General features: G+C 41.8%; 1 protein-coding gene across 4 annotated transcripts in view; it reads left to right on the top strand.

Annotated features, from left to right (window-relative positions):
• VCAN (versican) overlaps positions 1-14,261 on the top strand; it is a 102,199-nt gene that overhangs the window by 39,672 nt on the left and 48,266 nt on the right. For 2 of the 4 annotated variants that reach the window (XM_039696360.1, XM_039696361.1), the window contains exon 7: positions 6,706-9,621. In XM_039696360.1, the coding sequence (XP_039552294.1) occupies positions 6,706-9,621 (2,916 nt within the window). The remainder of the gene's footprint in view (positions 1-6,705; positions 9,622-14,261) is intronic. The other 2 variants (XM_039696362.1, XM_039696363.1) reach the window with 2 other exon arrangements.

The raw sequence follows: 14,261 nt of genomic DNA, 5'->3' as shown, positions 1-14,261 counted from the left end.
CCCATTTTCCTCTCTCATTTTAACTTTGTTTCATGCACCTTTATTGCTTCTCTTTTGTTACACCACTTTGGTTTGGCATCGCGGCTTAATTTTAGCTGGAGATTGGAAAATTCCAGTCCTGGGATGGTGTTGCCGTTGTGTGTTCTTCAGGAATGGCTTTGATTGTTCCAATACAGCCCCGTCAAGAGCAGATCCAAGTCTGCCACTTGCTTTGATGCTTCATCCATCCAAAGCTCAAAATCACAGCTCTGTTTTGTAGCAGAAATATAGGAAATTGTGGCCTCCACAGAGCTTTGAGGCATCCTCCAGCACGAGCCACCTTGATGGCAGGCTGAGCCTCAGGGAAGCATCCACAGTGCTCCTCTGTGGATAGGAAGGATAAAGGAAGGAGGAAGGATAAAGGCTGCTAAGCACAGCTCGAAAGCTGGCAGGAGAAACGCTGTCTTCCCCTTCTGCTGCATGTGACTTAGCTTGGAAAACCTCGAATAGCTGGGCAGCTCTGTCCTTCTCCACAGCAACCGCCGGTAGCTGCGTGTCCCAGCTATTTCCTGGATGAGGGAATTATTTCCAGCCTGATGTCAGGGGCTGTGCTACGGGAGATCTGTGGATTTCTGATCAGTTTGGGAGCGGACGCAGAATAATGAAGACATCGGGCGTGGCGATGCACGAGGAGCAGAATTGCCAATCTGAAAGGGGAAAAAAACCTCCAAAAAGGAATTTATCTCCGAAGAAGCGCAGCACAGTGCTGGGCATAATAAACACAGTGTGCTCCAACATTTCAGAGTCCAGTATCAGAATGGGGCAATGCCCTTGGGCAGGAGAGGATCCTGAAGTCAGGGCACTGACCACAGCCTGTGCAGGGTTTGCTGGCTCTGCTCAGGCTGCCTCTCTGTGAAGCTGTGCAAAGAGATTGCCCCCAGACAACCATTCTCCAGCCTTTTATTATTTTCCTAGGAAAGTGGATTTATGTTCTTCTCTCAGATGTAACATTTATCAATTACCCTGGTAATTTCTTGGCCCAAGTGTGGCTGTGGTAAACCCCTGCCTCTCTCTGCTGGGCTCATGGTGAGCAACACACCAACAGCTCCTTGCAGCTTCCTCACCCCACTCTTCCTCAGGGGTTTGAGAGCTCAGTTGGACCATGCTGAAAACTGCAAGAAGACCTCAATTCAGTCCAAACCAGCCTGTGCTGTTCATCTCAGCAGTGTCTCACCCTGAGAAGGAAGTGGTGGCTGGGTGCAGCTCAACCTTTTTAAATGCTGCATAAGGTGGGAACAGAAATTTATCAACCTGACTCATGTATGAGGAGCGGCTGTTTGGAGCACCAGGAGATGCTTCTTTTGCCTGAGCAAATGAACTTGCATTTACCTGAGTGACTCAAAACTGGGTGCTCTAAGAACAACCGCTAAGTGCAAACATTGTGGCCAGGAGGAGAGAAGAAAGAGAAGAAACAGCTGGAGACTTTTTCTTTCATTGCCTCAGGTCACTGGATAGGTCAGGTAACAAGGATAGCATGAGGAGCAGCAATGTGAAGAAGGGGAAGAAGGGAAGGTCCACTCCTTTAAGTGTCCAAGTGAAGAAAACATGAATTTATTTTGCTCTTTGTCACCTTTGCTCCATTACAGCTGTGGGGTCTGGGCATCACCCATGGCACACAGGGGTGATTTCCCTCCTTTCACACCAGGTGAGGGGAGCAGAGCACCAGGAATTCTGCTGTCAGTTCTTACCCAAATGACAACCTTGGCCCTTTTTGTTCTTCAATTGTTTTTTTGCGGTCGCAAAGCAAAGATTATTGCTTTTATTTGGTGCTGGGTTACAGATTTAATTAGGAAGAGCTGACTAAAGAGGCTTGCTGGTTTTTTTTTTTTTTGTCCTCTTTGGCAGTTTCATAATAAATAATGTGGAAAGAGAAATGCTTTCTGCTATTGTTCTTTTGTGGATAGATTGGCAGGTTATAATTTGCTCACAGAGCTACACTTGCATGTGGGGAAACCAGGAGATAACATATCTTTTCCCCTTCAACCATCTGACTTCAGAAGTTATGAAATAGCAAGTGGTTTTACTTAAGAGTGTTTGTGTTCACAGAGCTAAAAGAGCTGCTGCCTCTGCTGTTTTTTTAGCTGGAAGAAAAGACTTTGGGCAGTGGTGTGAGGAGGATGCAAAACTTTTCATTATAATTTTTTCTTGCAAATAAGACAGCCTGATAGCTTTAAAATTTCTGAGTATTTTTTAAGAATCCCACTGGTTTTCTGTGATATGGCACATGCTTTGTAAGCAGGACTGGATCCTGCACTTAAATTTTCATATTTTTCTCATTTATTTGGCTTTTGATTTTGACGTCAAAACAGAATGTAGGTGAGTGGGAGTATACACCTGGACCGGCAGAGAAATTCTCACAGCTGCACTGTCAGATTTTGAGTTCTGCTACCAAAAGTCTCATTATTTATGAACAAAATCCCACATGCCCTGTGCACCACTGCTTCTGGAAAAGCGTGAATGAGCAGGTGCTGGATCAGTGCCATGATCAGAGGCTTCTTGCTCAGTCTGTAACTCAGACCACCAATTTTTTTCCTTTCTTTTTTATTTTCTTTTTTATTCTCTTTTCTTTTTTTTTTTTTTTATTATCTGTTCTTAATCTTAGACTTGTTCAGCTTGGAAAGCTCTGCCAGTAATTTAAACTCCAGCTGGCAAAACTTTCGGACTCAGGGGAACATTCAAGGCTGTCCTCTCTGCCAGGGTTGGTAGCAGGGAAGGAAGAGACACCAAGAAGAAATGTAACAAATTAACATAGAAAATATGTAAAAATTAAGCAAGGCAGCTCTCTGCACTGGCATCATGCTCAAATTGGGCTCAAAGAATTCAAATGTTAATTTTGATTGTCTCAACATTATTTATATTTTGTAATAATTTATTTTGGCTGTAATTCACAGAAAGAATTCACTATTTCCAACTTTTGTTCCAACTTAAAGCAAATTTTTGTTGTTTTGGCTGTTAGCAATGACCTAAAACAATCTCTGTCTATAGGGTCTATGTCCTTCCAGGTTCTTAAGTACATACCTAAATGTAAACAGATAAACAGTATTTGTGAAAAATTTTTGTAGAAAAATTGCTCAAGTGGTTCCAGTTAGGTACATGGGTAGATCTGGTCATGTTGAAAAACCAAATATATAAATTATAATATATACCATTTTTAAAATTAGCATTTAACCCTCAATGAAGTAAACTAATACTAATCTCAAATTAAACAGCACAGAACATGATGAAATACTCATCTGGTAATTGCAAAGTTGAGCCATGGCTGAGGTTGTGCAGTTTGATTTCCTTGAAAAAAAATAGTAAGTTTCAATATGGCTCCATAATTTTGAATCCTTGTTTAAGTCATGGTGGAAAAGAAGAAGAAAATGCTGTACAGTAAAAGCATAAAATAAATAAATAGAGTGAAAAAGTATAACATCTCTGCAGAGTCTTACAGCCCTTCCAAAATCAACTTCATGCATGTTGTTCAGTGTAGAAGGAATCGATTAAAACAAAACAAAACAAAAAATAGATAGTCTTTGATATGAGCAGCTGTTGGTGAGATAATTTGCTTTCTTGCTGCTAATATGTTCATGCATTTTATTAGGAAAATCTGTCTCATGTCCTGAACCAGAAGGAGGACAAAGGAGATAGCATATTGCACGCATGATGCAAGGAGTACAGTAATGCAAAACATCTGGGTGGAGTGGAGGACAGCTCAAACTGGTGTTGTCTATTAAAAAAGCAACCTTCCCTTTGTTTATTCTTTTTTTCTTTTCACACAGAGAAAAAAAAAAACATGGATGTATTTCTCATTGAAGAAGCGCTGTCAGGTTTTTTTTTTAATCCACTCAAATAAGTTTGCACTCCTGCATGATGTGAGTGAAAAAACTTGCATATAATTGTTTAGATAAAGTGACTTTAGGGTCACTCTAGCTGATTTTAACCAGAGCTGAATTGCACACAATTTCCATGGAAGAAAATCTGTGTGTTTATTGATAAACTCTTAAAAAATATGGACTCCACTTATAACACTCTATAAAGGCAATATTTATTGATTCAGTTATTAATATAAGCAAACCAAATATGCTTGGTGTTTTTTCAGGTTGGCATAATAAATGTGTACCTATTCTGTCAAGTCATTAGCAGATAATAAGTCACGAATAATAAATAACTGCATCCCAGGCATAAATATGTGAACTCCTGGGACTTCCAAACATTTCTTGGAAATCTGGGAGCTGCGTAAGTGGTTGTGAGTAAGTGTACACAACTTCCCAGCAGCGATGAAATAAACTTACCTTTTTTTTTTTTCCACAGATTAAAAAAAAAATATCCACATTGCCCTCATTTTTGTCTAGCTCTGTTAGAGGGTATTCATGTTTTCATGTTTGTTCAGAGGGTGATCCTTATGGTCACTCAAGGTATGGCAGCTGGGGCCTGGGTGAGTGTTTGTGTTGGCTGCAAAACCAATTCCATCCACATTAAGGAAGCAGATCCTGTGGTTAGAAGGGAGAGATTGAGATTTTGCTGCCTCCTTTCCGTTTTGCCATTAAAAAAAAAATAGCTGTTGAGGAAAATTGATGAATTCTTTGGTAGAGATTCAACAGCTACACAGTACTTTTGTGCATCCTTCATTTCCCAAGTCATGAAGCAAAACTTGTGTGGTTCAAACCAGCCCCATGCAAGCAGAGAGGGGAGGAAAAAACTTTTTCACTGAAAAGAAATAAATAAAAACCATTATATATATATATACACACACATATATATGTGTATATATATATACACACACACATATATAATGTATATATGTGTATATATATATATGCATATATATCTACACACATATATATGTATGTGTATATATATATATGTGTGTGTATATATATATAGCTAAATGTTCTTTGTAAAACCACAAAAAAAATTAATTTGTGGCAGGGAAAGGAATCTACTCCTTTTTTTTCTGCTGGCAAAGGACACCACCACTTCTAAACACAGCGATGTCATATTTTCTTGCCCTCACAATTTCCTTTTCACTTTCACTTCTCGTTCAGGAGGGCTGAAATATCAACCCTTTTGCCTCATTTTCCTAGTCTGTAACTCCACACGTTCTTCTAGAAATTTTGAGCTGTCATCCTCTGGCCAGTCCCTCCTGCTTCAGGGTGAATCAAACAGGTCTTTTGCAAAGGTGGCGTTTTCAAAGCTGAGCATGTGAAACTGAACAAATATTTGTGTCACCCTGAGTTGCACATGCAGAATTCATGTCTGCAGCTATCAAAGGGGCATCTAATTAGCCATGGGTGTGTGAAAAAAACCATTATTTGTGCATGCATGTTGCTTATGCATGAATATAAACTGTAAAATAATGTAACTGTTTTGGTTTCTGTGTGCAAGGGGAAGAGACTTATTTGATCTATTACATGCTAAGCAAGATTTTATTTTGCAAGAAGTTCTAGGTGTAGTCATGTCTGTCTGGTAAAGAGTGAGTCCTCATAAGCACAGACTGTTTAATGCATTCTTCATATGCTTAGTGTGATTTAAAAGCTGTATTTTGCTCTTTATTTGCATCCTTATCAGGCTTTTGACTCTCAGTCACGTAGCAGTTAGCAGCATTGGTTTAAGACATTCACGTCTTCCACCCATCTGCTCCCATTGCCCCTCTGAAGATTACTGACCTGCAAAAACTAGCAGAAGGGAAGATGGCTCCAACCTGGGCTTTTCCTGAGGAAATGCTCTTTTCTGAGCACGCACTTTTCCCAGGAATTTAAAGTCTGCTGACACACCTTGCAGTGCTGGCACACATTTCCTCCTCAGATGGCGCGGAAATGTGGGCTAAAGGGAGTAGACAAGCAGCAAGGCCACCAGGTTGTTTAAAACATCACAATTTGGTTCACTGGAAGGACTTTTCTTTGTGCCTCCTGTTCATCTAGGATAGCAACTCTCTCACCTTTTCCATCATCCAGAGGATTCAGCACTCTGCCTTTGCATGCTCAGCGCTGCCATGGAAGCATTTCTTGTGTGTGGAGGAGTTTCAGATGTGCATCTTTGAAGTGTTTTCAAAAGACCAACATAATTTTAGTAGCATTAAGTTTGTGATCTTATGGTTCAACATTCTCACCTTTCCCCACAATAAATTTCTCCCAGCATAATTTAAAGGCAGGGCAGCAGCAGCATTTTCTGGTGGCATGCTTGATCCTGCTGCTTGAGCACACTCTCACTGCAGTGAGGATTCTTTTTTGCAGTTTGTAATTATGTGCTGAAAATAAACTAAAGCATTATTTCACTCCCTGCATACATCTGAGTTGGGCGCTGCAGCAAGCTTTGAAGAAAACCCACAGCTCTCCTCATTTGTCACATCTTGAAATAAACTTTTATGTCCCCAGATCAGTACCTGGCAGGCTGGTGGTCACTCATGTAACACAAGAACTTCTGGGGGTAATTATATAAACCACAAATATGAAGAATATTGCTATTTTTTTCACTTCATCTGACTTTAAGTTAGGCATTCTTCAGCTTTACAGTGTTTTATTGCATGTCATTCAATGCTCTAAAGAACTACCTAAGCCTTTGAACTTTACACTTATTTTTCAGTGTGGCATTTACTTTTTGTTTGGGACATTCAAGCTAATGAGCTAAATTACCTTGGTAACTGACTGTACCTTTTTTTTTTTTTTTTTTGCTTTTTTTTTAAAGCTAAAAAAGTCACAACCGAGCCTACAACCATTGAGCCTGTGACATCCCTGAGAACTGACAGCGTGATATCGTCGCCGGCTGGAGCTCCTCTGGAACCTCCCATCTCTGAGACCCCGCTCACCGAAGTGCCTGCCACCCAAATGGTTTCTTTGGAGGAAACAACCCCAGAGTCTGAGGAAGACACAGACGTGACTACTGAAGTGGCTGAGGAGAAAAGAGAGATGGAGGTGCTCATGGAGAATATTCCATTAACCACCCTTCTACCTCAGACTGTCACCGACGGCGAAACATTCACTTATGAGACACTGGGAAGGACTGAATACGATGTCTCACCCAGCCTAACAGACACCACGGCCCCAGATTTGGAGCTGGATCACACTTACTCTGAAGCAGAGCTGCCCGAGGAACAAGGTAGGTCTGAAAGCATTGAGGACGCTTTCTTGACCTCTGTAATTTTTCAGGATAGCACAGCTGTAGCTAAGAGTTCCACTGGTTTTTGGGAAGATGCTGAAACGGGAGATGCACAAAGGCATGATGCTGATAATCAGACTGAGCAAATAGAAGTGGGTCCTCTGAGGACAGCTACAGATAGCTTCTTACAGACTTCTCGGAGAGAGGCTGCCAGGACAGGGACTTCAGATTCACTAACAAAAGAGAATGTGTCTCGCGGTGCCCACCTCACAAATGCACCCACGGAAAAATCACTGGAGGCAAAATCCGATGAGAAACTTACAACTGTTGTAATCCCTAAGGCTTTGCTCACAGCTGAGTCTGCAGAGAGGGAGGGCAGTGAGAGCCTGCACACTGCTGTGTCTGGCACAGATTCTGGGCTGGCTACTGGCCATGCCCCAAGGTCAGAAGTGCCTGCTGCATCAGAGACACTCCTAGATGAGCAAGCAGTAACCACTGGACAGTTTTCTGCAGTGAAAGAGTCAACTCCCTGGGTTAAATTTAGCTCTGCAACAGCATTTGACAGCGAGGCCTCTGCTCAAGGGAGCAGAGAGGACCTGAGGGATGTGCAGCCCACTGTGGCATCTGGAACACCTGTATCCTTTTCTGTGTCAGCTGCTGATCAAACAGAATCTGAGGCCATCTCAGGAAGCACCGATGCCCTGCCAGTCTTTGGAGAAGGCACCATGTCTCTTATCCCCTCATCTCAGCAGACAGAAGCATCAGCTGTCCTAGAGGAGGAAACAAAACAGTCACAAATGAGGACAACAGATGTGCAGGTCCCTCTTTCCACAGCTGCCATTCCTCCGTGTGTTGCAGCAGAATCTGAGGGATGTTCTGCAAGGGAGAAGATCACACAGGCCCCTGTGTGGCTGCCAACAGATAAAGAGGAGGGGTATATGACAGAAGAGTCATCTCACACTGGAAGGGTGATTGAGTTAGCTACAGAGGATGGCTTCTCTGGAATGGAGCCCACATCATCTCCAGGGCACATTGTGGAATCCACAGTGCATCCAGGAGCTCCAATTTCAGCAGCTACAGATGCAGCTGAGACAAGCAGGGAGCCAGCAGAGGCCACGAGGCATGAAGAAGTGGTATCAGCTGATTCTGGTCAGAGTAGAGACACTACAAGTGTATCCCACACGAGCAGCTCCTTGGATTTGGAAGTGACCACAGTATCCAAAATACCAGTGGAAGAAAGTAGTGCAACCATAGGGTTTTTTAGCTCCCCAAGTGTAACTGTATTGCCAAGTGCTGTGCCCACAGCTGTGGGGGTAACTGAGCGTGAAGGAGATGAGACATCAGGGACAGAGGGAACTTTTAAATTTACAGGTGTAACAAAGGTAGATACTGCAGTTCCACAGAAGGAGTATGATGCTTCCCTAGTTCCAGTTACTGTAGAGAGTGAGGTCACTAGAGATGTGCCAATTACTGATCAGACTCCTTTTGATGATGTCTTTCATACAGAAGCAACAGAAACAACTGCAAAACATAGCAAGGTGTTCCCAGAGCTCTCCACACTGGACCAAGGTTTGGAACCAAGAACTGCCACGCTTTCTGTGACATCTGCCCACACACACGAACCAGAGGTGTCACCAGGACCTGAGTGGCCTCAAACAGCAGTTCAGGAGACACAGGATGAGACAGGCTCAGCTTATGAGGAGATGTACCCAACCACAGAGGCACCTGTGCCTGCAGTGACATCCACAGACCACAGAGGGGTTCTGGCACCTGAGGAAACCAGCACCTGGTTGCACCTCACGGTGACTCCAGCAGCTGGAACTGGTCCTGACCAGGATGAGGAGGTCACTGAGGTGATGCCCATAACTGCTGGAACTGAAGCAAAGACACAGGACAGCCCAGGAACCCCCACCAGGGAGGGGGATGATGCAGTGAGCTGGGATTCTGTGCCACCCTCCCATACGATGCCAGCAACACGTTCCACTGTGGAAAGCATTACTGACCTGACTCTGGGAGCTTCTCCAAGCCTGGCTACGGAAGGCTCAGGAATGACTACAGAACCTGAGGAAACCAGGCCAGCTGTGTTTGCAGCTACTGCAACAGATAAGGCAACAACTCTCAGCAGCGTGACAACACCTTCCCTTGGTGCTGTGGACAAAATTCAGCCTACGTCTGCAACCAAGCCTTTTGTCACTCCAAAGTCTCCACGCATCATTCCTGAGGAAGAAGAGGAGGTAACAAGCCATGACATCATCATCATTGATGAATCTGTTTCTCCCAGCAAGGCCACTGCTGAGGATGACCTGCCAGGAAAGATGCTGGAGCCAGAAATCGATAAGGAATATTTCACAGCATCCACTGCCACGGCAGTGGCACGACCTACTGCTCCACCCCAAGTGAAGGAGGCCACAGAGGCCTTGCAACCTCAGGAGGTGTCTCCTTCTACTTCACACCCTGATAAGGACATAAGATTGTATGTTATTCAAATCACAGGCAATGACACAGGTAAGATTTTGCCTTTTAGACCCGCAGTCCATCAGAGTGGACAGTTTGTCATGACAAACAGGTGTGCTTTAGGATATGCTGGAGATGTTTCTTGGATCACTGAAGGATGCAAAGTGCCACTTTTGTCTAGACAGCAACTTACTGAATATTGGTAGGTCTATTTTTCTGTCCGTTAAAAGCCCCTCAGAAATGTATTTTATATTTCCTGTGTGGTAAGAATTATTTTTACGTAAGAATGAATATGAAACTGTTTTATTTCTTTTTAAAAGTCATGATGGCTACAGTCCAGTTTTCTTTTTTAATGTTGTCAAGTCACCAATTTAACTCCAGCTGTCTGTGAAACAAGCATTTTAATTTCACAGCTTCCATTCCATGCATTACTAGTCCTAAACGAAGCACTAGATTAATTTAACATTCCATTGGTCTGTAGCAATTAACAATGCCATGTACAGTGTAGTCAGCTAAAAAATGGTTAAAGCACTCTACTGCCTCCTGTGGTTTGGAGGAATGGGCTTTTTTTCTTTTTTTTAAAATACCATCTCATAGCATTTTTTAAATCCACCTTAGGGAATATGTGGTGCAAATTGATGCAATGTTTTAATTCTGCCACATTTTTTAGCTGACGGTTCTGTACATGTGTATGTAGCTTCAATTCCATGGGTATCCAGAACAGAAACTTCTAAAGTAGCAATGAGCTGTTGGGGTTGATGATGAATATGTCTCCATAATGCAAATGTTGAAGGGTGTGCAGTTTTACATCAAAGAATCCTGTCAACTGAGTATTATTTAAGATGTCATGGTAAGACATTATATTTTAAAACAAAAAGTAAAGGAACTGACAAGCAGTACAAAGCACAGAATTTCTGTTAGGTTCAATGTTTTATTGTGTTTAATTGTCTTATGGTTGTATAATAATTATTTTATTTTTTTGAAGGAACAGTCAAAATGGATTTTTTTTTTTGGTCATATGTACCTTAACTACATGCATGTCTTTTGAATAGTTGTGTCAGAAACTGTTTTCTCTTTGGTTCTTGGCCATAACCTCCGTGCCTCTGAAGAACTCATCCAGCAGAATTCATAATTTATGGGAGTCTTTTGGATGGTTTTTTCAGGTTTGTTCTTGGTAGGGTTCCATTCAAAAATCAAAAACCAGTAGTGGTTTTTTCCTTGAGATGTTCCATATCCTGTTTGGACATGTAATACCTTGGCTTGGTATGTTTTTACACATTGTGCTTATTATCCTACTTTATGTTTACAGGGTGCAAATCTGCACAAGTTATAGCAATAGTAGCTTAGCCTTCTATTTCAGAAAATGATAGTTCTGAAACTTTTGTTTCTGTGGTATATTATCATTATTTTGTCTTTATATGTTGCCAGTGCCTTGAGAGTCTCCATTAAATGATACAAGTCCAGTAAGTCAGAGCAGAAGGGTAATTTCTGAAGACAAGATTTGACCCACATACTAAGTCCTTTTGTACCTGTGGAAATTCACTTAATTTCCTTAATAATTAGTAGCTGGACTAAGTAATAGTGACCTTTTTTTTCCTGTTAGATTTTTGAGTTGTGCTGCAGTTTATTTCCTACAGGAGAGTGGGTTGTGCTGCGTGTTCCAGGTGATGGAAAGATGTAGGATGGTTTGGAAGGGTGTGGGTGTAGGATTCCTCTGCATCTACATCAAGAAGAGCCTCATTTTTTTTTTCTTTTCAGAATGGTGTGGGTACTGTGTTTCATTACATTAGGATTTGGTTCGAAGTGGATTATCTGAAGGACATAGTGTGCAGATGCTCTTCACAGCTGCTCTTTCTCACTCTGCCTTGGGTGATCAGGTCTTTAGGATAAACTTTCTTCAGGGCTTGTCTTCTTCATCTTCACAACCTTTCAAAGCTGTGCATGCATTTCCCAGGTATAGATGTGCATATGTGTCAGGGTCTCTGTAAGCAGACATAAAGTTATAAATCCTTAAAAACCTGCCTTTAAGAATTATTTAGTCTGTGATGAGAGGAAAAAGTTTATTGTCTTAAAATAGTATTAAATTCTTCATATGGCACTGTCTGTGTTCTCTTTGAACACAGAGAGCCTCATCATGTGTCTAGTGCAAGGTTAAAAAGGAGTTTTCTTCATTTTTCTGTTTCCAGGCCCTGGCAGTAGGAATTCCTCCACTTAGCTGTCCACAGACTAAAGGCACCCTCTACCTACTGACCCCAAATTCAGTTAGAACTGCCAAAGATTTACTCTCTCAGAGGGTTTGGATTGGTTTCTTTTATTGCTACAGAAATGAAAGACTACATCTGAAAAATCCTGTCAGGCCCAGTTTCCCTTCATTGTTTCTCAGTCCATAAACTTTTCTTTGTGCTGAAGAAAATGTGTATAGGGAGTAATGAAGAGGAATGAATTTGGCAAATATTACCAGCATATGCCTTTCACTAGGATGTAGTTTAGCTTCTTATTCTATCACTCCTTATTTGAGAATGTATCCACTATCATAAAGAACTACATAAACTGTACTTCTGGCTTTTTATTCTTAGCTGGTCGGAAGCTGTAAATGCAGTTTACATCATTACATCTCTGATAAAACAAAGGTTTTTCCTCCACTGGCATGTTTTCAAGGTAATGCAGTTTAGCATTTTTAGATAAAGTTAATCTGTGAGGGTTATAAACAAAGGCCTTCACTGATTTTCAAGTCAAGAGTCCAAAAGTGCCTCCTAAGAAAGGACAGCTTGCTTACCGAAGCCCTTCAAGAAATAACTGCTTCAAACAGGAATTATAATGAGAGGTTATATATAGATGGCATTGTCTATAAACGAATATATTTTCCTTTTTGTGTTTGCAGAAGTGCTGGAACTATTTATGAGATTATTCTTTCCCCCTCATTCTTCACCTCCTTGTTATTCAGCTTTTGCCAGAAGCAACAGTTTAACTGCGAGGCAGGGCTCAGCAGAAATTCAGCACCATGTTTTGTTTCCTATCACTCAATTACAATAAAAACCTTGCTATTACACAGCTGAATATTGCTCCCTGCATCTCCATTTGCCATCCACAGCATGGGCACAATAATATTTAAGTGCTCCATGGAGGTGCCACTAGGCTTTGTTAGGCAGGAGCAGTCTTTTACATTCCACGTGGAAGAGGAAGGCTGTGCTAAATGTGTGAATTCTTGAGATTTTTAGATATTTCTAGCAGTTTCCATCAAGCAGGGCAGAGAGCCTGTGGTGGTGAGCTCACCTGTGGCCAAGCACAGGTGGAAGGAGAGGCAGGAAGGATTCCTTGTGCCTTTCTCCTCCTTCTCAAACCCTCACCAGACTGGCACCAACCTCTCTGAAGAGCTTTGAAGTCTTTGGGCTGGAATGTGCTGTTGATGTACGGAATGTGTTATGGATGTATGGAATTTCAGGGGATATTATTCTTCATTATTATTGCAGGCTGAAGCTGCACTCGAAAGGTGTGGAGTTAAATTCAGTTAAATGAAGTGGCAAGGATATTTTTCTGTCTCATGCACACATTCCCCCTTAATATGAAGTAGTACAGTAACTGGAAGTTGATATTAAATATTGCAATTTCTAAGATTTTACATTTATTAGACCAGAAGAAGGTTCTCCTAGAGGACTTCTTTTCTTATCCTAGAGATAAATAGCTTTACTCCTAGCTTTTAAAATGCATACTTACAGTCAATGAAAACTCTCACAAAGGAAGTTTACTTTTAGATTGAAAAAAAAAAACCCAAAACAAGGCATGGAAACAGAGGTAATTTGGAGGCCTGGTGGAAGGTCAAGCTCAATTTGAATCCTGGAGGACGTGTCCTAGGGCTGATAAGAAAGAACACAGAGCTGAACAGATAAAGCTGTTCATTTGTGTAGGAATGCAGCAGTTTTCATTGGGAAAATGTACAAACAATCCACACACTCCTGTGTGGGCAAACATGGGGCAAGTGCAGAAATTAATCTGGGTAGTAAGGCTTGTTTTTTCTCACAGCCCATGGGCAGATCTCAGGGAGGTATTGCAATTAATGAGGAAAATATCCTTGCACATGAGGAAACATCCCTTTTTATGCTACAAAAAGGGCCACACACATTTTTCAGAATGGAAGGAGCCTGGGACCTTCATCCACTGGAGTGGAACCAGGAGCTTTTCCCCAGGAATCACGAGAGTGAGGAAGCCAAATACACCTGCAGTGTGGGGTGTTACCACGTGCACAGCTTCCCATGGCATCAGATGGGACACAGGATTTTGTCTTTCTCTATGAGGATGCAGAATTTGCCAGCTTGTGCCTTGTTGTGTCCTCACAGCTCTGATGTTTCCTGGTGGTGAGGGCTGGTGCTGGAAGGTCATGGATAAGCAGCTGGGGAAAAAAAAAAAAAAAAAAAAAAGAAAAAAAACCCCAACCCAAACCTGAAGGAACTTTTCAGCTAGCAGCTGGGGAAAAAAAAAAAAAAAGAAAAGAAAAAAAAACTCAACCCAAACCTGAAGGAACTTTTCAGCACATAAAGCTTTTATGAGCTGAAAAATGCTTGTGGGGGTGTTGTTTAACAGTGGTTGAGGGGATGCTGGAAACATAACTCCTGCCTGAATCAGGAGTAATTTGCACACCTGCTTTTTTGGAGACATTTAAAAGTCTTTATTTAGTGAATATGTTTCAAAGTGTT

This window comes from Passer montanus, unplaced genomic scaffold (genome assembly GCF_014805655.1).
Source record: "Passer montanus isolate IOZ18808 unplaced genomic scaffold, ASM1480565v1 scaffold97, whole genome shotgun sequence".
Lineage (NCBI taxonomy): Eukaryota > Metazoa > Chordata > Aves > Passeriformes > Passeridae > Passer > Passer montanus.
This window is presented reverse-complemented; position numbering and strand designations above follow the sequence as displayed.